The 24,626-nt window shown below is 43.5% G+C and overlaps 1 protein-coding gene across 5 annotated transcripts in view; it reads left to right on the top strand.

The window, feature by feature from the left end:
* The window catches only part of CHRNA7 (cholinergic receptor nicotinic alpha 7 subunit), a 122,095-nt gene that overhangs the window by 56,297 nt on the left and 41,172 nt on the right, over window positions 1-24,626 (top strand). For 4 of the 5 annotated variants that reach the window (XM_060293928.1, XM_030874848.2, XM_060293930.1 and 1 more), the window contains one exon: window positions 2,777-2,886. In XM_060293928.1, the coding sequence (XP_060149911.1) occupies window positions 2,777-2,886 (110 nt within the window). Of the gene's footprint in view, window positions 1-2,719; window positions 2,887-24,626 lie in introns of all 5 variants that reach the window. The other variant, XM_060293931.1, reaches the window with a different exon arrangement.

Here is a 24,626-nt window from a genome sequence, read left to right as displayed (position 1 = left end):
CCGGACTGGGGCACGAACCCGTGTTCCCTGCATCGGCAGGCGGACCCTCAACCACTGCACCACCAGGGAAGCCCCTCCACATCCATTCTTAAGAAATCTTCATGCAAATCCAGGACAACGCAGCACCAAGGTTCCTGCTCCATCCACCTCCTGACACTGAGCTGGCCCTTGCTCTCTCCACCTTTGGCTGCAGCTCAGTTATTACAGTTCTCATGTCCTCTGAGATTTTGTGAAAGGGAGGGTTCCCTCTTCCTTTTAAAGCCATCATGTATCACGTGCCTCCCAGGGCCATGTGACTTACCTGCTGTGACACTATCTCATTGCATCCTTACAGAGCCTGATGAGGTGTGACACATATGAGCAAACTGCAGCACAGAGAGGGTGGTTTACCTGCTAGAGCTCAGTTCTTCTCTGCCGGAACCTTGGTACAAACCCGCCTGTCTGATTCCAAAGCTCCCGGTAGCCCCCCTTTCTGCCGTGAGGGTGGGAGAGACCCAGCTTGGCTTTGGACTAAGGAAGAGCCCCAGAAGGGCAGTGCCTTCAGGGATGATGAGCAGCCCACCTTGTTGGGGTGCAGAATCTGCCTGTGCAGACAGATTGGATGGGAAGAACCAACCACGGTAGAGCCCAGGAGTCACCCAGCTTGAAGTCAAATAATGCCGTTCTGAATCCTGATCCAGTGACCAACAAAAAATATATCACTTCTCTGGGCCTCAGATTTCTCTTGTAAATAGGGATAGTAATGCTGGCATCCTGGCATCCTGGTGAGCATGGTACACATAGCTGACACTGAGTGAGCAGGATGGCCGGGATACATGCCCTGGGGCACAGGGAGCTGGGGAGACAGGAGGGGTGAGGAATTGCCAGGGAGGCTTCCTGCAGCTCAGATCAGGTACCCTTAGGAGAGGTTTGAGTTTGACCAACAGAGTGCTCCCTCTTCCCTGCTTCCCCTTGCCCTGTGGCCATCATTTCAGCAGGCAGAGGAGATGGGTGTCTGCCTGTCACACCTACCTTCCTGGGCAGTTCTTGGGGCACTGGGGCCCTGAGCAGCATGGTGGGGAAGGTGACAGTGTAAGGCTCTGTGATAATCAGCTGCCAGAGAAGCATCCCAGGGCTGGATATGAGGACTTGGTCAGGAAAGCACAGATGTTGGGCACATAAAGGCTTATGCCCAGAGCAAGGGAGAGGAAAGAAGGGAGCGCTGGGCAAATGGGGCAGAGTTGGAGCTGCTGGAGTGGACACAGCATGGCTGGTACCCAGGCCTTCCTGCAAAACCGCTCGAACAGGTCTGGCTCTTTCTGGGTGCTGCGCTGTCCTGTCACAGCAGGGTGAGGGTGGGAGAGACCCTCCCCAGCTGCACATGTCTAATTAGAAACATCAGCCTGGTGGATCTCTATCCTAAATGCCCCAGATGATACTTCAGCATGTTAGGTAGCAATACACCCTCCTTTCCATGGTCCATGGCTGTGAAATGCTGTTACTTGCCTGCATATTCCTTCTTGCCTGACTTCAGGTAGGCCCAGAACTGGGATGCTTGCCTGCCCTTTCCAGAGGATGGTGGGATCTCTGGGACATGCCCTTTGACCCCTGCTGCAAGTTTCAGTAGCTCTAGACCCACAGCCCCTTGGCTGCAATTCTCAAATCTCAGCAACTCTGAACGTGACAGGATTTTTGGTTTGGTTTTGTTTTTATAACTTTACATCAAACTGATATTGATATGCATTTATTTTCTCAGTAAAAATATGCATGTTTTGCTGCAGAAATAATGATTGATTATAGGGAGCTGTCCCTGGACCAGCTTGGGGTGTTGCATCACATACCTTTTTAATCTGAGAAAGTTTGAGCTCCAGAGCAGGTGGCCCCAGGGGGACTGAATACAGGATGGGGGCCTTTACTGGGTCTGCTCTGATTATGCACACCTGTAGGAGCTGATGAGTCCAAACCCAGCAGCCCTGCGGTCCTGGCTGGGTGGTGCTGGTTGTCCAGCAGTGCAGGTGGGGTCCTACCTGGGCAGTCTTTACAGAGCTAGTGGACCCCAGGTAGCTCTGGGGTGCACAGTCCTGGCGCGGAGGACCCCAGACATGGGCCTTCATCTCACAAAGATCCCTCAAGAGCCAATTTCAGGCCTAGCCCCAAAGAGATGCACCTGTGTTCACGTGTTTATAAATATTTCCTGTACCCTCATGTGCTGATTCATTGTTTTACTGCCAGCACCCATGTTTGCATTTTTGAGTTGCGGTGTCAGAAGCACTATTCCTACATGAAAATAATAATTCAAATCCAAAAACAGTGCCTTAGAAATTTCTGAGAGGTACCCCCGCAGCTGCACGAAGTTGTTTCATGGAAATAAATATTCTTCATTTTTCCAGCTTGGTTCTTGTTCTAATTGCAATAATGAATTTATTTGTCCAAATTGTCTTTACAATGGAAAACTTTGAAGGCAAAACAGTTCTTCATTTGGCTAGGAAAAAACCCATCTGCTATGGGAGGGGAAGGCTCGGGGGCATTCAGTGAACTGGAATTAACTTTAATGCTACCCTCTGACTGTGGTCATGGTGACAGCAGGATCTTAAATGTGATTTTTTTGCTATTCATGGTCATTTTGTAAGGGGTTATTTAATTCCCAGTTTCCATATATTTTACAGATAGCAACTCAATTATGTAAATAAGTGTCTGGAACTCTTTTTGGTTTTGAACTTATCTAATAATCTCTTATAAGATATATTAGCAGGCAAGGAAGCAAAGTGCTGCTAATGCCGCCCTCTGTGTTTGTCAGTCTTGGATGGATCACTATTTACAGTGGAATATGTCAGAGTATCCAGGCGTGAAGACGGTTCGTTTCCCAGATGGCCAGATTTGGAAGCCAGACATTCTCCTCTACAACAGGTAAGCACGGTGGACAAAGCAGAAAAATGAGTTTATTTTTGGACGTGTTTAACAATCAAACATATTTGAGTATTTTATAGCAATGCCAGTACATTATCTGTAACTTGGGACTGTGGATCCCCACGAGGCTTTGTAGGAAGCAGCTCTGTCCCACGTCCAGCGTTCTCTGTCCTGGCACGCAGGCCTGCAGCACCCAGCACACTGCCCCCGACAGCCATGTCCACAGGGCTGTGCATTACAGGTGTGTAGGTACTTGTGTGCATGTTGGCACTGAGACATTTTTGCTTGTGGCCATACCTTTGCCCCTGAATGACAGCAGTTACAGTCACAGCATGAGAAGTTGCTGGTCAACGGGACGCATGGCTGGAGTCCACTTTCTGGGACCCAGGTCCTCATTTGATGCAGTGTCCTTTGGGCATTGAGAGAGCCCTGTGGGGCAGCTGAGCACAGGAGACTGTCATCTCTAGCCACACTCAGAAGCTTGTACCTGACAGAAGACAGACAGATAGCAGTCATGTTCTAATAAATGTAGTCCTTCTCCTGAGGTCAGGAAAGGAAGGATTCATTAGTCATCCAAAGCTGTCTGATTTGTAGAGTGGAAGCCCAGAAGGCAGATATCCAGGTAGGGTAAATTTCTAGAAGCATTAAATTATTTGCTAAACTGCATAGTCACAAAAGGGAACCCAGCGCCTTTCTTTCTAATAAGGCTTAGGATGGGATAACCAGCTTAATATACAAGAAAGATATTTCCTAGTGATGGCTGCTGCCTCTGGTCCCACCTGGACAAGAAGGAAGCCAAGTACCCTCCTGACTCAGGAAACAGTGCTGCCATCGGCCACTGCCCACGGTCACCCCCCCGGGACCAGCTGATGTGTTTGTCCTGCACTGGCTCCTTCCAGAAGGCTGGGTATTCCGAGTCTTGTTTTCCCTTTTAATTGTTTTTCTTTCTTACTGACATCACATTTCATTTGAATCCTTGGGCCTGTCTCTAGAAGACTACACCTCTTCTGATTTGCTGCCACTCTTCAGTTTCTTAAATTAGTTCAGGCAGCTGAGCTTTGAAAGATGTCTCAGGTCAGAGTAAGTGATCCCAACTGAGTAGAAGCACAGGAGTCCCCATGCCTTCTCCTTGGCTCATCTGTTTCCTGGGGGTGGCTATGTTAGTTGCCCAGGGCTGCTAGAACAAAATACCGCAGACTGGTTGACTTAAACAACAGAAATTTATTTTCTCAGAGAAATTTATTTTCTCTTGGGGGCTGGAAGTCCCAGATCCAGGTGTCTGCAGGGTTGGTTTCTCCTGAGGCCTCTCTCCTTGGCTTGCAGATGGCCACCTTCTCCCTATGTCCTCACAAGGTCTTCCCTCTGTGTGTGTCTGTGTCCTCATCTCTTCTTATAAAGACATTAATCATGTTGGATTAGGGCCTATTCTAGTGACCTCATTTTAACTTAGTTACCTCTTTAAAGACTATCTCCAAATACAGTTTCGCTCAGAGATACTTGGGCATGTGGATTAGGACTTCAACCGATGACTTTTGGGGGAACACAATTCAGCCTATTACAGGGGCATTGCCGTTGACTGCTTAAGGACAAAGGGTTAGGATTGAACAAGTCTGGGTGTAAATCTTAACCATAATGTTTACTATGTCTGTAAGTGTCAGATTCCTCCTTTGCCCGGTGGGGGAAATGCCAGCCTCGCAGAGTTTGGAAGGATGACTGCAGATGTACATGGCATGCTTGGGTGGTACTTGGCAAAGAGTAAACATTCACTAATGGCAGTCATGTGCTCACAGGCCTGATGATGAGGATTTCTGCTTCAAGTAAGACGGGTTTGACAATTTAAAAAAGAAATACCAATAATGTTTTCCATTATTCTCAATTCAGTTTTTTTATCTGAAATCAAGAATAAATACTATAATATGGTAGAATCTTAAGAATGAGGCTTTAAGAGATGGGTCTTATGGCTTATCTGTAAGACCTTAAACACCAATAAATAAAATGTTTGGAGTTCTGGGGCTTCCCTGGTGGCGCAGTGGTTGAGAGTCCGCCTGCCGATGCAGGGGACACGGGTTCATGCCCCGGTCCGGGAAGACCCCACATGCCGCAGAGCGGCTGGGCCCGTGAGCCGTGGCCGCTGAGCCTGCGTGTCCAGAGCCTGTGCTCCGCAATGGGAGAGGCCACAGCAGTGAGAGGCCCGCGTACCAAAAAAAAAAAAAAATGTTTGGAGTTCCTAATATTTTGGCTAATGAAGAGTTACCAAGTATTCTATACATACCTGAATTTCAAGGAGCAAAGATACAGCGGTCTCCGTCTGATGGATGACACCTGGGACCCGGCCCCCAGGAGTAATGCTTCCCCTTCTTCCTCTCCTGTATCCCCTGAAGCTCCAAATAGCCATCTTCCTCCTGCCTCTCAGTCCCGTATCCCTATTGAATGAGTCTGCCAGCCTCTGCCACGGGATCTGTAGAGGCTGCCTCCTCTTCTGCGTTAGTTTTCTTCCGAGAAATGAGATACAGGATTTTTTACCTGAAGTAACTGCTAACTATATGGCTGCGCGTCCACGTGAGCGCAGCGAGGGCTAAGCAGGTTACGGAAGCTATTGAAGCCAGTCGTAGACACGGCGCCAGTTATCTTTTGCTGCTTAACAAATTAACACATGACCCTGAGCTTAGTGGCTTAAGGAAGAAACACAGCGCAGATAATTTCTCGTCATGCTGTGGGCTGGCTGGGCCCGCGTGGCTGCTTGTCTGCTCCGTGAGATGCGGCGGAAGGCAACGGGCCGGGGCTCAGATGAGCTGGGATGTGGGGAAGCACTGCCAGGGCTGGCAGTGGTGGTGATGGTGCCGTGGGTGGGGGCTCAGCCGGGGCTGCACCTGTGCCAGCTCGGCTGTCTCCTCCCTCCCCGAAGGTCTTCCACGTGCCTGGCAACACAGGAGAGGCAGGAAGTGGGGGCTCCAGGGCCCTTAGGGACTGAGCGTGAGAAACCAGTCAGCCCTTTACCTGGTGGTCCTGTTGGGCAGAGTAGATCTGGGCGCAGCCTGGAGGAGGGAGGAGAAATCAGCTGTCCCCTTATCCAGGGCACCAGGGAGGGAGGCGGGGAGGCTGCCCTGGGGAGACCAGCTGTCCAGGCTGAGAGGGGACAGTGATGACACAGGAAGGTCAGAGTAAAGACTGGGAGGAGTGGAAGGACCAAAACAGATGCGCATAATGAAGGAGCACTCAGCTCAGGGCGCCCTGTGGGGCTAGGAGGAGGGGGAGACGCAGGGTGACACCGTTATCCCTGCCTCCATGGGCTAGCCTCCCTCCGCTGCCACTCCTCCTGCCGCAGTTGTGTGTGGGCCCCCCGCCACCCTCCACCCCGCAGCCTCCTCTTCCACCTGCTGTCCGTCAGCTCAGGGATGTGCCCCGACTCCCACTGTTTACACGTGCCCCCTCTCGGCATGGGACAGTCACCCTTCTCTCTGCCCCCAGACCTCAACTCGACACCCCTTTGGCTCCAGACACCTCTCTCTGTCACCTGATCTCCTAGAAGGGCGTTCCTGTGCCCAGTAGCACGCAGGTTCTGCCCCCTCTCCTGGGCACCTGGAAAGCACCTGACTAATATTTGTGCACAGATGAGATGGAAGCACGGAGGGAGGGCCCAGGTGTGAGGAGGAGCAAAGGGGATGATCTTTGTGATGCCAGTGCCGCTAAGGACAGCAAAGGGAAGAAAGGAAGGAGAGAAATCATATTGGCAGCCTGGAAAATGTGAGACTGGGTGACTGAGTCCAGAAACCGACACAGGAAGTAGCAAAAACAGGCCTGAATTCAGTAAGATCCTAACCTTCCGATACTATTCTGTTATGGAGGATTTTGAGAGATGTTGAACTTGATGCTTTCCACCAGCCAGAGGGTCTCAGAATAGTACGTTTCCTCAGTGGGTGCATGTGATAGTTCATTATGTGTGTGTGATGGGGCTGGGCGTGCTTCCTTGAGGAGGGGACGTGCCGTCCTTCTGTGTGAGCCGTGATTTGGAAGGGAGCATTGATTCAGGTCAGGGGGAAACATCACCAACATGTATGTTACATTTCTGCTTCTATTCCAGCTCAATTTTGTAGTCCAAGTGCGAGCCCCACGTGGTTCTTGAGATAGAATACATTTCCTGTGCTTTGAAGAGGCTGGGTCACTGCAAAACAGCCATCTCTGCATCATTTCTGGGATGCACTGCTTTACTTCCCTGAGGGATGGTGAACAAGTTACCACTGCTGGCCAGCTGGCTGGGTGGCTCTGAGGAGAGGATGGGCACTGATAAAACCATCCCTGCTAGATGCTGAGCCCAGTGGTTTCTTGGTTACTTTGTTCTGCTTTACTTTAAGCTTGCAGTTCAAGGATTTGTCTGAACACAGTCTTGCTCAAAGTGAGTAGCAACTGTGGATGGCTTGTTACGATTTCCTCCCCTTTTTTGGTTTTTATCTTCTGTATGATTACGCTTATTGATGTTCTAGAATAGGGGATACAAATCAATAAAATGGTTGCCTCTGGGAGGGACATTTGACTGGAAAGGGGCATGAGGGAACTTTCTGAGATAATGGGAGTGTCTGTATCTTGACTTCATGGCGATTATGGTCACATGAATGTAATCTGCATCAAAATTCAATGAACCAGGACCTCCCTGGCAGCGCAGTGGTTAAGAATCCGCCTGCCAGTGCAGGTGACATTGATTCGATCCCTGGGCCAGGAATGTCCCACATGCCGCAGAACATCTAAGCCTGTGTGCCACAACTACTGAGCCTGCACTCTAGAGCCTGCGAGCCACAACTGCTGAAGCCTGCGTGCCTAGAGCCCATGCTCTGCAACAAGAGAAACCACCGCAATGAGAAGCCTGTGCACTGCAACGAAGAGTAGCCCCCACTCGTCACAACTAGGGAAAGCCCACGCACAGCAACGAAGACCCAATACAGCCAAAAAAAAAAAAAAAAACAAAAAATAAAATTCAATGAACCACACACCAAAAATCTGTGCTTTCTTCTTGTAAATTATAGATCAATTTGAAACGTGTAATAGGTTGAATAGCAGATGGTTCACAAATAAAGAGAAGATCAGTGAACTGGAAGGCACATTTAAGTCATTTACACAGAATGTAGGAAAGGGATGCAAAAAGATGAAAAATAAGAGAAATGTCGCGACTTGGAGAATAGAGTGAGATGTCCTTAAAATGTTTAATTGAAGTCCAAGATAGAACTAATAGAGAAAATGAGGGAAAAGCAGTGTTTAAAGAAATAATGGCTGGGAATTCTCCAGAAATTATAAAAAATACGAACCATCAGGTAAAGGAACCCCAACCAATCCTAACTGGGACAAATGGTGTTTATTGCAGTTCCTGTCTTTGCAGAACAAATCATTCCAAAATTTAAAATAAGAATCCTTGTGACTTCCCCCCCTCACTGTGGGTCAGGGATCTGGGGAGGGGTCCAGCCCGGTACTCTGACTCCAGGTCTCGTGAAGTATCAGCCCAGTGCTGGCTGGGGCAGCAGTCAGCGAGGAGCCTGACTGGGGCATCCCAACAACCAAGATGGCTGGCAAATTGATCTTGGCCCTCCGTTGGGAGCCTTAATTCTTATGCACATGGACTTCTTAATGGACTGCATGTCCTCCTGGTGTGGTGGCTGGCTTCCCTCAGAATGAGTCATGCAAGAGACTGACCAAGGGAAAAGCTACAATGCCTTTGGGCGGAATGAAAGGCCTGGCTGGTATCAGCATCGCTTTTCAGAGGAAAGCCTGAGCTCCAGCCACGTCTTGGCCACCCCTGCACTGTGCAACCATGGGCGGCTGCCTCAGCCTCTCCAGGCTTCTCAGTTCTTGAGCTGTTTCTTCAGAAAATCCCATGACAATAATGGAATCTTTGTTGCTGAAGGTAATTTGCTGACGTTTTTGTTGGCTCTGTATTTTTAGGACAGCGAGGGGTGTCAACCATCTCTTTCTCACAGGCTGTGCAAAACCACATTTGCACGTCTGCAGGCACCTGTCTGGCTCTGAGGCTGCAGGCTTCTGGCTCCAGCCCTCTTTCTGTCACATGTTCCCTGACCCTGTGGCTGATGGCAGACCCTGGGGAGAGGGCAGTGCATGCAGTGTGATCCAGCCCAAGAGGGCTTGTAATTGTGCTGATCAGTGAGTCACCAGTGAAATAGAATTTATTCTCTTCCCAAGTGTCTTAAATTCCCTTAGAAATCAAGACAAGGATTCAAGTGCACATTGTCTGAGAGAGGACGTGAGACCAGGGAGGGAGGGAAACCAATATAGGATGCGTCAAAAAGCTACTACTGTGGGCAACAGGGCCCATTCCCACCGGGGACGTCCAGGATGTTTATCTGCCAACTGCCTTCTGTCCTAGATTGACAGCTGCTTCCAGGGGTATCATTCTGTTTGCCTGTCCCATGCACAAACCAGAGCCTCGGTCAGGGCTGCCGATTCTTGGCATGGGCAGCTGTCAGGGCCTCAGGCACGGGCAGGACAGCTGTCAGCATCGTCAGCTCAGTGCAGGTGAGTGGCCCACTGAAGTTCTAGTTGTCTTCACCTTGGCCTGATTGGAGGTCCAATCCCAGCTCCTGGGGGAAGGGCAGCAGTGATGTGAGTGATGGGAAAGCATCTTGGGACTCAGGCAAAGTGGAGGAGGCAGGCAGGTGGCAAAGGTAACATAGACCAGCTGGGACCTGCATCCTTGTGAGTGGCAGTTGCTCCCCTGGGCAGCATGCGTCGTCATGGTATCACAGTGGTCCACGTGTGGGATGGGATCTTGGGGAGTGAATCCCTTAGACTCAGTGCTGTCGCTGCTATTGGCTTCACAAGGAAGTTCCCAGGTTGATGCTCCCAGGCCCATCACACAGCCGTGGCTGGTCTGGGGGTGGGGATCAGGGCAGGAGGCATCACTGAAAGGACGTCAGTGGCAGCTCTTGTTACGGCAGGAAACTCCAGTTGAGCAAAGGTAATTTTCAGCTTTGGATCTTAGAGAAGGAGGCTTTAGGGTGTGCTGTGATAGCATCTGCATTATCAGATCTTCTGACCTAACCTGGAGGGAGGCTGTTTGTAGATAAGGTGAGGTGAGAAGAGGGCGGAGCAGTTTTTAGGAAGTGAGTGGAACCTGCCAACTTTGTCCATCCAAACCTCCCCCTTCTCACCCCTGCCACTGTTGATGTTTGTTTTTCGTTTGTCTCTTCACTCAACCAATATTTAATGAAGGCTTACATGCTGTTATCACCCAGTGTTCTAGGATCTGAGGACATCGCAGCGATCAAGATGGACAGCCCTCTAGGAGAAGGGAGAGAGGGAGGGGAGAGCATGCATCATGCTCTCATGATCAGCCCCAGGTTTTTGGGGCTTTGATAATTGGGGAGAGAGCCTCACATGTGCTGGAGCCAGAGGTGGGGTGTGAGACCAGCAGAATGGCTAGAGGGAGGCTGTGGAAGAAGTCAGAGCATCAGGGAGGCAAATGCTCTTGGCAGAAAGAACAGGTGCACAGGCCTGTCAGGAAAGGTTGTGAAAGGCTTTGAAATGCAAAACATCTTCATCATAAAATAAATAAAATGGTGAAGGAGAGAAAGATGAGTAGGAGTCTATGACATCTCCGTGTGAGGTCACCTGCACCCTCTAGGTTAGCAGATGCTCTAGTAGACTCAGTAGGTCATGGTCTTTGACTTACCTTTCACCTTTGTAAGTTCTAGAACCTGTAGTGGTGGAGATAATTCCAGTCCATAGAGAAGCAAATGGATTCTGTCTGGTGGACTCTTCTGTGAATAGACGGAATCAGCATTCCTGGTCACCAGTGTCCATGTCTGCTCTTTGGTTGCTCCTTAGAATTGGTCTTTGATGCCGTGCTGTTGCCCTCATTACCTAATGACTGAAAAAAAAAATCTTTGACACATGTTCATTTTATATTTGTGTAAGTATCATGATTTTATCTTTTTAAAATGTATCTTTTTTTGATCAACCTGAGGCGGGAACGTGTCATCTAGATCTGTCCTCGGAGCAGAAGGGGCCAGGGTGGCAGGAGTGGCAGGGGAGAGGCTCAGAGACACTGGAGGTGCCGCCCAAGTCTCCCAGGTCTTGGCTTTACTTTGAATGAGACAGGAGAGCCTCTGAGCCTCTTGGTAGAATTGCATTTCCTTTTTTGCTCTGAATAACTGTCAAAATCCTAATTCATATTCTCCTTTTGACTTGCTAGCAGCTGATTCCCATCCCATGGTTATTTGTCTGGAAATTATTATCTGTTCTTCTCTGCTTGCACACTCTTCCCAGCTTACGGCAGTGGACGTGTTTGACCTCTGTCATTTCCTCCAGCATCTTGGTAAAATCAGGGGACGGAGGGCACGTGGACGTGCGTCCTCATTCAGCTGCTGAGATCCCAGAGACCCGGCTGCCTCATACTGACTTGGAGCCCAGCCTTTCTGCACAGCATGGACTGTCACTAGCCGACCTTTAGTGCCCCTGCTTTGCTCCACTCTTTCTGCAAAGGGCTGGGTGGCTTCAAAGTCTGTGTTAGCATCCACGTTTCTCAGGGCAGGAAACTGGTGCCTGGAGAGGTTCAGCCACTTGCCCGAGGTTACCCAGCAGGGCATGCTTGACTCTGGAGTGTGATGTACTTGCCTCTAGCTGTGCTTTTAGAGCTCTTGTGTTTTATTTTTCTACAAGTTAGACAAAGTGGAATCACTCCTCTCGCTTCCTGAGAATTAACTCCACTTTCAGACCTTCTCTGGCCACTCTGTCTCAACCTTTTTTTCTTGCACTCTGGAAGGCGTGAGCCTGTCTCCTCCCAGTTTCAGAGCCGCTGGGGGATTTTCATACATCGCTTCTTGCTGATCTTTCCTCAGCATCCGACAACCGAATTTTCCTGGATCAAATCCCTTGCCAGCCAGCGTGGAATGACAAAATGCAAACTGCTGGGTGAGAGTTAGAGTAGAATTTCAAACAGAGAGCCGGGCGCTGCAGCCAGCTGGGTTTTCTAGGGATAGCTTTGTATCCAGGGCTGCCCCGGCAAGACTCTCTTCCTACCTGTGGCGCCGGCCAGCCCATGGAGTCCCCCACCCCCTGCACCCTGAGGGCTGCAAGACCCATCCAGCCCAAGAGCCTGGCTTTGGGAGTTGAGCTTATTGATCTTCGTGATATCAGACATGGAGCCAACTCAGCTGTAAGGGTCTGTGTAGTAAGTGAGACAGGAATTCAATGGGGAGTTCAGTCATCCTCAGGAGCCTCCTGAGGGAAGGGAGAGGCCAAGGTCAGCCCTCACGCTGCCTCCCTCTCAGCCTGCTGTGGGGTCCCTGTGGGATCTCCACTGCCTACCCAGGCTGTGGGCCATCTGTACAGAGGAAGGAGAGCATAGGAAGTGGTGACTGACAGGGACAAGACATGGGGGCAGGGTGCTGGTCCTCCCCCGAAGCCCGGGACTTCAGCTGTGCAGGGGCTGGGTCAAGCTGAGTGTGCCTATGGCGTGTGTCAAAATCTGGAGGAACTGGGCTGTGGGGCAGGGTCTCTGGGCGGTGTGTAGCCGATGCTGTCTGTGCAGCTCAGGGGAATCTTCTGAGGACACACCTTCACTGCCCTTGAGTCGTTTGTAATCAGTTACACATTACTTCATCCTGGTGGGCTGATCTGATCTGATTCCTGATTGCAGTGAAGCCATGTGGAATTACTCTCCCTCACTCGCAATTAAGGAAACTGTTTCTGAGACACAGGACCAAGGCCTTGACTCCCAAACCTTTGACTTTTCCCGGCACTTGACAGTCTTGTCATGGGTGTAAGACAGGGGCTCAGAAGATCATCTTACAGAACAGATGATGTGGGTCAGGGGTCGGGCAAGATCTGGAGGAGAGAGACCCTCATCCAGTGGCGGGGGAAGAAGTTGTTCCTGGGAAGGGGGCCAGACTGGACCTGTCTGCCAGGGGCAGTCCTGGCGCAGCTGTTAACTGTGCCTCTTTCACTTCTAAGAGTGGCCCAGCTTAGATAATAATGTATGTGGTCCTCTCACTTAGGACAAGTGGCTACAGGGAGACAACAGTTAAATGAAGACCTGGAAGCCAACAGGATAGGGCACCTCAGGGGGAAACACTAGGTGAGGCCATGGCACGGAGCTCTTAGCGGGGGACCGTGGGTGACAGTCTTGAAAGGGAACAAATGTTGCAGGACCCCCAAAACATTGCTTTTATTTAATTCAAGGGAGGGGGTAAAGAACAGGATAATAGGCCAAGATGAAGTACAGTAAGGCATTCAGACCAGTCCAGCTGGGCTTCTCCTCCAGGACTCTGCCCTTGATGTCCAGTGCAGTTGTTGCCTCTGGGATGCTGTGGGCCTCAGAGGACTTGGTGTTTCTCAGCGTTACATCACGTGCAAATCCAGTTTAACACTCAGGTTCCTCCCCTCTGGCCAGCGAGCTCTGTCAAAAGAACCACGTACTATTCACATCTTTGATTCCTAAAAGTAAATGTGGCAAACAGCACATGGAAGGCATCAAATTAGAGCGAGTGGATGCAGTGTTGGGGGCTGTGACCCTGGTACAGTAGGGAATCACTGGAGGCCTTAGTGTTTGGCACTCGCAGCTCTGGATTAAGAGATCCATTCCCAGCAGCAATAAACAAAAAATAAGTGAACTCTGGTTGTTTGGGGCAGGGGTGAGGGGTATGGGTCATAAAATGCAAATATCTAGAGTTTATCATTCTCTTATCTCCTTCACTTTCCCTATCAATCTATCATGAAGGATTATCCAATTTAAACTACTCAAGTTATCTTTTAGCATGATTTATGGTGTTTTATTGAAGATAGACTATACCTTCTTAATCAGATCTTTTTGTTACTCTCATTATGTATCACTGCGGCTTTGGGTTCCATACTGGAAGATTACACATGCATTCTATTCTAGTTTTTTCTCATGCTTTTTGCTTTTCTAATGCTTTTTGCTTTTCATTTGGTGGGTTTTTTTTTTTTTACTTAAATTTTTTTAATGGTGCAAGGTAAGGGTCTAACTTTACTTTTCTTTAAAGGGTAGAAAATGGTTCTAACATGATGTCCTAAACATTCTGTCTTTTTCCTCCTGAATTGAAATGGGATACTTGTATTCCTCTATTCAGTATCAGTGGCCTACTTAGTGCTAAGGAGAGAAACAAAAAGAGACATATATTTTGAATATCATGCTGAAATATTAAAATATCCAAAATACAGGGAAAACCTTTAGAATCCCTCAAAGTGAAAAATTACAGTAACAAGAAACAAATTTGGGCTAAGTTAATAAGGTCTTCCTCAAATATTAGAGGGAAATTATTATTATTTTTTAACATCTTTATTGGAGTATAATTGCTTTACATTGTTGTGTTAGTTGCTGCTGTATATAACAAAGTGAATTAACTATACGTATACATATATCCTCATATCCCCTGCCTCTTGCGTCTCCCTCCCACCCTCCCTATCCCAGCCTTCGAGGTGGAAACAAAGCACCCAGCTGATCTCCTTGTACTGTGCGGCTGCTTCCCACTAGCTATCTGTTTTACATTTGATAGTGTATATATGTCAATGCTACTCTCTCACTTCATCCCAGCTTCCCCTACCCCCTCCCCATGTCCTCAAGTCCATTCTCTTCCTCTGCGTCTTTATTCCTGTCCTGCCCCTAGGTTCTTCATAACCATTTTTTTTTTTTTTTTAGATTCCATATATATGTGTTAGCATACGGTATTTGTTTTTCTCTTTCTGACTTACTTCACTCGTATGACAGACTCTAGATCCATCCACCTCACTACAAAATAACTCAATTTTGTTTCTTTTTATGGCTGAATAATATTCTATTGTATATATGTGCCACACCTTCTTTATCCATTCATCTGTCAATGGACACTTAGGTTGCTTCCATGTCCCGGCTATTGTAAATAGTGCTACAATGAACATTGTGGTATATGTCTCTTTATGAATTTTGTTTTTTTCAGGGTATATGCCCAGTAGTGGGATTTCTGGGTCATATGGTAGTTATGTATTTAGTTTTTGAAGGAACCTCCGTACTGTTCTGCGTAGTGGCTGTATCAATTTACATTCCCACCAACAGTGCAAGAGGGTTCCCTCTTCTCCACACCCTTTCCAGCATTTATTGTTTCTAGATTTTTTGATGATGGCCATTCTGACCAGTGTGAGGTGATACCTCATTGTAGTTTTGATTTGCATTTCTCTAATGGTTAGTGATGTTGAGCATCCTTTCATGTGTTTGTTGGCAATCTGTATATCTTCTTTGGAGAAATGTCCATTTAGGTCTTCTGCCCATTTTTGGATTGGGTTGTTTGTTTTTTGGATATTGAGCTGCATGAGCTGTTTGTATATTTTGGAGATTAATCCTTTGTCAGTTGCTTCCTTTGCAAATGTTTTCTCCCATCCTGAGGGTTGTCCTTTCGTCTTGTTTATGGTTTCCTTTGCTGTGCAAAAGCTTTTAAGTTTCCTTAGGTCCCATTAGTTTTATTTTTGTTTTTATTTCCATTTCTTTAGGACGTGGATCAAAAAGGATCTTGCTGTGATTTATATCATAGAGTGATCTGCCTATGTTTTCCTCTAAGAGTTTTGATAGTGTCTGGCCTTACATTTAGGTCTTTAATCCATTTTGAGTTTATTTTTGTGTATGGTGTTAGGGAGTGTTCTAATTTCATTCTTTTACATGTAGCTGTCCAGCTTTCCCAGCACCACTTATTGAAGAGGCTGTCTTTTCTCCATTGTATATTCTTGTCTCCTTTATCAAAGATAAGGTGAGCATATGTGCGTGGGTTTATTTCTGGGCTTTCTATCCTGTTCCATTGATCTATATTTCTGTTCTTGTGCCAGTACCATACTGTCTTTTTTTTTTTTTTTAATTAATTAATTTATTTATTTTTGGCTGTGTTGAGTCTTTGTTTCTGTGCGAGGGCTTTCTCTAGTTGCGGCAAGTAGGGACCACTCTTCATTGCGGTGTGCAGGCCTCTCACTATAGCGACCTCTCTTGTTGCAGAGCACAAGCTCCAGACGCGCAGACTCAGTAGTTGTGGTGCATGGACCCAGTAGCTCCGCGGCCTGTGAGATCTTCCCAGACCAGGGCTCGAACCCGTGTCCCCTGCATTGGCAGACAGATTCTCAACCACTGCGCCACCAGGGAAACCCCATACTGTCTTGATTACTTTAGCTTTGCAGTATAGTATGAAGTCTGGGAGCCAAATTCCTCCAGCTCCATTTTTCTTTCTCAAGATTGCTTTGGCTATTCAGGGCCTTTCGTGTTTCCATACAAATTGTGAAATTTTTTGTTCTAGTTCTGTGAAAAATGCCATTGGTAGTTTGATAGGGATGGCATTGAATCTGTAGATTGCTTTGGTTAGTATAGTCATTTTCATGATGTTCATTCTTCCAATCCAAGAACATGGTATATCTCTCCATCTGTTTGTATCATCTTTAATTTCTTTCATCAGTGTCTTATAGTTTTCTGCATACAGGTCTTTTGTCCCCTTAGGTAGGTTTATTCCTAGGTATTTTATTCCTTTTGCTGCAGTGGTAAATGGGAGTCTTTCCTTAATTTCTCTTTCAGAGTTTTCATCATCATTAGTGTACAGAAATGCAAGAAATTTCTGTGCATTAATTTTGTATCCTGCTACTTTACCAAATTCATTGATTAGCTCTAGTAGTTTTCTGGTAGCATCTTTAGGATTCTCTATGTATAGTATCATGTCATCTGCAAACAGTGACAGCTTTACTTCTTTTCCGATTTGGATTCCTTGTATTTCTTTTTCACGTCTGATTGCCGTGGCTAAAACTTCCAAAACTATGTTGAATAATAGTGGTGAGAGTGGGCAACATTGTCTTGTTCCTGACCTTAGTGGAAATGTTTGCAGTTTTTCAGCATTGAGAATGATGTTGGCTGTGGGTTTGTCATATATGGCCTTTATTATGTTGAGTTAAGTTCCCTCTATGCCTACTTTCTGGAGAGTTTTTATCATAAATGGGTGTTGAACTTTGTTAAAAGCTTTTTCTGCATCTATTGAGATTATCATATGGTTTTTCTCCTTCAGTTTGTTAATATGGTATATCACATTGATTGTTTTGCATATATTGAAGAATCCTTGCATTCCTGGGATAAACCCCAGTTGGTCATGGTGTGTGATCCTTTCAATGTGCTGCTGGAATCTGTTTGCTAGTATTTTGTTGAGGATTTTTGCATCTATGTTTATCAGTGATATTGGCCTGTAGTTTTCTTTTTTGGTGACATTTCTGTCTGGTTTTGGTATCAGGGTGATGGTGGCCTCATAGAATGAGTTTGGGAATATTCCTCCCTTTGCTATATTTTGGAAGAGTTTGATAAGGATAGGTGTTAGCTCTTCTCTAAATGTTTGATAGAATTCGCCTGTGATGCCATCTGGTCCTGAGCTTTTGTTTGTTGGAAGATTTTTAATCACAGTTTCAATTTCAGTGCTTGTGATTGGTCTGTTCATATTTTCTATTTCTTCCTAGTTCAGTCTTGGCAGGTTGTGCATTTCTAAGAATTTGTCCATTTCTTCCAGGTTGTCCATTTTATTGGCATAGAGTTGCTTGTAGTAATCGCTCATGATCCTTTGTATTTCTGCAGTGTCAGTTGTTACTTCTCCTTTTTCATTTCTAATTCTATTGATTTCAGTCTTCTCCCTTTCTTTCTTGATGAGTCTGGCTAATGGTTTATCAGTTTTGTTTATCTTCTCAAAGAACCAGCTTTTAGTTTTATTGATCTTTGCTATCGTTTCCTTCATTTCTTTTTCATTTATTTCTGATCTGATCTTTATGATTTCTTTCCTTCTGCTAACTTTGGGTTTTTTGTTCTTCTCTCTCTTAAGTGCTTTAGGTGTAAGGTTAGGTTGTTTATTTGAGATATTTCTTGTTTCTTGAGGTAGGATTGTATTGCTGTAAACTCCTCTCTTAGAACTGCTTGTGCTGCATCACATAGGTTTTGGGCCGTCGTGTTTTTATTGTCATTTGTTTCCAGGTATTATTTGATTTCCTCTTTGATTTCTTCAGTGATCGCTTGCTTATTAAGTAGCGAATTGTTTAGCCTCCATGTGTTTGTATTTTTTACAGTTTTTTTCCTGTAATTGATATCTAGTTTCATAGTGTTGTGGTTGGAAAAGATACTTGATACGATTTCAATTTTTTTTAATTTACTGAGGCTTGTTTTGTGACCCTAGGTATGATCTATTCTGGAGAATGTTCCATGAACACTTGAGAAGAAAGTGTATTCTATTGTTTTTGGATGGAATGTCCTATAAATATCAATTAAGTTCATCTTGTTCAATGTATCATTTAAATCTTGTGTTTCCTTATTTATCTTCATTTTAGTTGATCTGTCCGTTGGGGAAAGTGGGGTGTTAAAGTCCCCTACTATGAATGTGTTACTGTCGATTTCCCCTTTTATGGCTGTTAGCATTTGCCTTATGTATTGAGGTGCTCTTATGTTGGGTGCATAAATATTTACAATTGTTATATCTTCTTCTTGGATTGATCCCTTGATCATTATGTAGTGTCCTTCTTTGTCTCTTGTAATAGTCTTTATTTTAAAGTTTATTTTGTCTGATATGAGAATTGCTACTCCAGCTTTCTTTTGATTTCCGTTTGCATGGAATATGTTTTTCCATCCCCTCACTTTCAGTCTGTATGTGTCCCTGGGTCTGAAGTGGGTCCCTTGTAGACAGCATATATACGGTTCCTGTTTTTGTATCCATTCAGACAGTCTATGTCTTTTGGTTGGAGCATTTAGTCCATTTACATTTAAGGTAATTATCGATATGTATTTTCCTATTAGCATTTTCTTAATTGTTTTGGGTTTGTTATTGTAGGTCTTCTCCTTCTCTTGTGTTTCCTGCCTAGAGAAGTTCCTTTAGCATTTGTCATAAAGCTGCTTTGGTGGTGATGAATTCTCTTAAACAGTTATGCACCCAGCACAGGAGCACCTCAATACATAAGGCAAATAATAATATCTAGTGTATTCCAAAATGTAGATATCACATGGCTTCTGTTCTCTCATCACAAAGCTCTAAAAGTGGAATTTATCAACAAAGCAATAGTAATACAGTAATATGTATATATGTATGTATAATGTCCACTTAATTTTTTTAAGAAAACACTCTTAAATTAATCTTGGCTATAGGAACTTTTAAGAAGTGTCTTTTAAAGAATGAATAACAATGAGTATGAACATGTCAAGACCAGAGACAGATGCCAAAGTCGTGTCTAAAGATAAAAAAACAAGGAAGTTTGAAATTTGATTAATTAATCCTATACCTCAAAAAGTTAGCAAATGCATATCAGAAGAAACTGGAAGAAACTAGGATGAATTAGTAAAGACATACCAGAAATGATTTTTAAAAGGCATAAAACAAACACACATTTAAAAAAAAGAAAATTCAAAACTAAAATCTAGTTCTTTGAAAACGTCAAAAAAGTGAATGAATGAAAGAACATATGTATAAATTGAACATCTGGTTGAAATGGGTGCTTTTTGAGGGAAATAAAAATTACTAAATATACCTAAAAAGTAGAAAATCAGAATAGACTTAAAAATACATAAAAATGGGAAAGGTAGGCAAATATATACATTTAAAAGTTACATTTTTACATTTGAATTTTACATCTTCAAAGAATAGATAAATATACATTACATAAATTGTTCTAGAACATGATAAAAGATAGAAGATTTATAAAGCTAACAGATATTAAACATGACAAAGACATCTGAATAGAACTATTGACAAATCTTAAGTGTAAATATGAATGCAGATACCCTAAAAGAATACCGACAGATGAATTCCAGCAGTGCACTAAGTGAGAAATACCAAATAATTTTTATCCCAGGTAGGCAAGGATGGATTAACTTGGTAGAATTACTAATGCAAGTCACGTTAATTTGTATCCATGTTAAAGAAGGAAACAAATTAACGGACAGAAAAAATATTAAATTCAGCTCTAATTCTTGATTTAACACATTATAAACCAAGACTAGAAGAAAACTTTCATAATTGGATAAATACAATCCACAAGAAAACTGCAGTAAACATAAACTAATAGTTGAGAAGTTAGGTCCACATCCAAGTCAGACATAAGGCAAAGATGCCAGATATCCCTCCTGTCAGCAGTCTGCTGGAGGGTGTAGCCAGAGCACGACAAGAAAAAATTGAAAATAAGAGATCTAAATATAGCAGGAAGACACAACACTGCTGTAACTTCTAGTTGATTATTGACTTAAAAATAGAATCTGCTGACAAACTTGGAGCTAAATAGAGTTGAGCAAGGAAGACGAGATAATAGCTGAGCTACACATCAGTGACTAACAGAGAAGCAAAATGGAAAACAGGATCTCATTTACAATAGTGAGCATAACCGTGAAATACTAAGGGACAAATCTGGGACAAATGCACCAGCCCGTGAGAGCTGAATTTAACAATTATTCTGTCTCTGTTAAGATTATGTCTTTGCTTCCTTGTCTAACATGGATATGTAGTGAATTGCATTAGTAAGTCTACCGGTTTCATCCACCTTTGCCTATCCAGGATAAAAACTCACCAAAGCATCTGAAAGAGTGTGCAACCAGAAGTACCATTGCTGTGGGGGACCAGGTTTCGGGACCAGGGTCTAGATCCGCTCTGCCCCCATGTAAGCCATGTCTGCAGTCCTTCTGCACCAGGTCAGAGTGTTCATGAGGAGACATTCAATGGGCTTTAAAAACTCCCAGGCTGCTCAGAGGTTTCTTTGGTATGGTCCTCTGAGTCCTTGCAAACCATGTGGGTACTCTCAATCTTCCGGCTCATTTTGACTTTTCTGATTTGATTTTCTGGCTTCTGCTCTGCTTAAGAAACTCCCAAGTACTTGTTAGCAATGGGGGCTTCATCTCTACCTCCCTCAGGGTGCGATACAGCAGGTTTGGAGTACAGCTGAGGAATCTGCTACAAGTGGTCTATGGACCAAACTTTGAAAGACTCTGACCTGCTGGGCACAAATACCAACTTACATATCTTTAATTAGGTGGAAACTAGGAGGAATTTGGGGGGGGGGTTGATGTCATGAATTTCAGCCCATACAATAACCTTAATTAAATTCTTGTCTCCCTCTTGCTGTCCAGAGAGAGAGACCAACTGAATGATGAAGGATGCTCACGACATTGGTGGCCTATGGCAAAAGAACAAATGGGAACTTGATTCTAACCATCTGAGTGCTTCTCCCTGGTACTTACCTAGGTATTCTCATTTTCCCAGGGTGCATTAATGCTTTAGGGAATTATTACAGGATTCCTTATGCATTTTGTAATCAACAGGCAGGATATGTTATGGCTGTAACATAGGTCCTTTGATGTTCTCAGTAAGCAGAACATAGGATGGGTTCCATTTTATAGACTTCCAGTGGGTGCCTCTAAAGGCTTGTGGCAGGTGGCATCTGGGTTTGAAGGTGATAGTTCTTCCTGACCTTCCAGTGGACATTGTCACATTCTTTTTATCTTGGCTTTGTTGACCCTTTAACCTCATTTATTGTGAAAGCCAACTTCAGATTGAGAGCAAAAAAAAAAGTCTTCATGGTTCAAAAGAGCAGTATCATTGGCCATTACAAAGTCAAATTGCTTCATTTCTATCCTCCCTTCCCTAAACAGCTAAATGTCATTTTATATATCTGTCAGTCCATCCATTTAATACATTTTGATGTGGTTATAATGACTGCATTTTTCAGTAATTATAAACATTTTCTATGTTTCTATGGGCACTTCCTAATTATAATTTTCATGGTAACATAAGATTCCATTGAGATGATATATTTTAATTGACCATTATTGGATATTTGGTGTCTTAATTTTTTTTAAAAAATTCTAAAATGGATGACTAATAACCTGCTGTATAAAAAAGTAAATAAAATAAAATTCAAAAAAATAAAGTGCTTATTAAGAATATTAAAAAACAAAAAAATAATTCTACTTTTTATTTTGAAATAATTATAGATTCACAAAAAAACAGAGAAAAATGTACAGGGAGGTACATCTTCCTATCCTTCCCAGTCTTCCCCAGTGGTAACATTTTAAATAAGTCCAGTAAAATGTCATAACTGAGAAATTGACATTGGTACAATCCACAGAGTTTATTCAGGTTTCACCCATTTTACATATGTGCATTTGTGTGTGTGCATAATTCTAAGCAATTTCATCACGTGTAGATTTGTGTAACTCCTCCTACAGTTAAGCTCTGGCACATACTCATAGGATATCCATCTCTAGAATTATGGCATTTCAGTAATATTATGTAAATGGATCCATACAGTATGTAACCTCTTGAGAGTGGCTGAATAACATTCCATGGTATAGATGTACAACATTTGTTTAAATATTTATCGATTGAAGGACATTTGGGGAGTTTACAGTTTTTAGGTATTATAAATCTACCATGAAGATGCATGTACAGGTTTTTAGGTGAACATAAGTTTTTATTTTTCTGGTGTAAATTACACAAGAGTATAATTGCTGGGTTGTATAATACATAGATGTTTAGTTTTCTAAAAACACTGCCATACCCTTTTTCAGAGCACCTGTACCATTTACGTTCTCCTCAGAAATACGTGACTCAAATTACACTGCCTCTTCACAAGGATTTGATGTTTCCATTATTTATTACTTTGGTCATTCTGTTAGGTATGTAGTAATATCGCATTGTGGTTTTGCATTTCCACAAGGGCTAATGATGTTGAACATTTTCCATGTACTTATGCATATCCTCTTTAATCAAGTATCTGATCATTTCTTTTGCCTTTTTTCTAATTTGATTGTTGCTGGGTTTTGGTATTATTTATTTTTTACTATTAGTTTTGAGAGTTCTTTATATATTCTGAGTCTTTCTTCAGATATGTGTTGAAAATATTTTTTATCCTTCTATAGCTTGTCTTTCCATATTATTTTTGTTTTTGAATTTTATTTTATTTATTTTTTATATGGCATCTTTTCATATTCTTAACTGAATTTTTCACAAAGCAAATTTTTTAAAAAATTATATACATGAAATCTACTTGATGGATTGTGTTTAGGTGTCAAGTCTAAGAAATCTTAGCCTACACCTATGTCCTGAAGATTTTCTCCTGTTTTCTTCTGAGTTTTATAGTTTTAAGAGTTACATTTAAGTCTGTGATTCATTCTGAGTTAACTTTTGTGAATTCTTGTATAATATGTGAGGCTTAGGTCAAAGTTCTTTTCACCTATGGTTTTCCAATTGCTCCAACTCCATTCTTTAAGAAGGCTATATTTCTCCTTTGAATTGCCTCAAATCCTTGATAAAGTCAGTTGCGCAGATCTGTGTGGGTTTACCCTTGGGTTCTCTGTTCTGTTCTATCGATCTGTGTCTGTCCCTCTACCAATGCAATACTGCCCTGTTTGCTTTAGCTTTAAGTGAGGCTTAACATTAAATAGAGTTTTTCCTCTTACTTTATTCTTCTTTTACAAAATTGTTTTAGATCGTTTAGTTTCTTTGCCTGTCTCTATAAATTGAGAATGACCTTGTCCATGTCTACAAAAATCTTACTGGAATTTTGATAGGAACTTTGTTAAACCTACAGATTATTTTGGGGAGAATTGACATACTATGTTGACTCTCCCAACGTGTGATTGTGTTTATCTCTTGTTTAAATCTTCTATGATTTCTTTCATGGGTATTTTGTAATTTTCAGCATACAGGTCCTGTTCATGTTTTGTTAGATTTATATTTAAGAGTTTCATTTTTTTAGCAATTATAAATGGTATTGAATATTCAGTTTCCATAGTTCCATTCAGTTTCCATAGTTACTAGTATATAGACATACTATATACTATATGTGTTTATTATATAAATTTTGGGTGTACATTATAATCTGACATCTGTATACACTTCAAAGTGATCACCACTACAAGTCTAGTTACCATCCATCGCCATACAGTTGACCCACTTCACTCATTTTGCCCATTCCCCAAGCCCCCTTTCCCTCTGGTAACCGCTAATCTGATCTCTGTACCTTTGAATTTGTTTTTGCTTTATTTTGATTGTTTATTTATTTACTTTTTAGATTCCACACATGAGTGTAATCATACAGTATTTGTCTTTCTTTGTCTGACTTATTTCACTTAGCATAATACCTTCAAGGTCCATCCATGTTGTTGCAAATGGCAGGATTTCATTCTTTTTTAATGGCTGAGTAGTATTCCATTGTGTGTGTGTGTGTGTGTGTGTGTGTGTGTGTGTGTCTTCTATATCCATTCATCCAGTGATGGACACTTAGGTTGTTAGGATATCTTGGCTATTGTAAATTATGCTGCAATGAACGTAGAAGTGCATGTATCTAATCAGATTAGTGTTCTTGTGTTATTTGAATAAATAACCAGAAGTGGAATAGCTGGACCATATGATGGTTCTAGTCTTAAGTTTTTAAAGAGTCTCCTTACTGTTTTCCATAGTGGTTGTACCAATTTACAGTCCCACCAACAGTGTACAAAGATTGCCTTTCATCCACATCCTCTCCAACGTTAGTTATTTCTTGTCTTTTCAATGATGGCCATTCTGGCAGGTGTGAGATGATATGTCACTGTGGTTTTGATTTGCATTTCCCTAATAATTAGTGATGTTGAACATTTTTTCCATGTGCCTGTTGGCCATCCCTATGTTTTCCTTGGAAAAATGTCCATTCAGATCCACTGCCTATTTTTAATTGGGCTGTTTTGTTGTTGTTGATTTGTGTGAGTTCTTCATATATTTTTTGATATTAACCCC

This window comes from Globicephala melas, chromosome 2 (genome assembly GCF_963455315.2).
Source record: "Globicephala melas chromosome 2, mGloMel1.2, whole genome shotgun sequence".
Classification (NCBI taxonomy): Eukaryota; Metazoa; Chordata; class Mammalia; order Artiodactyla; family Delphinidae; genus Globicephala; species Globicephala melas.
Note: the sequence above shows the minus strand (reverse complement) of the source record. Positions and strands in the feature narration are given on the sequence as shown.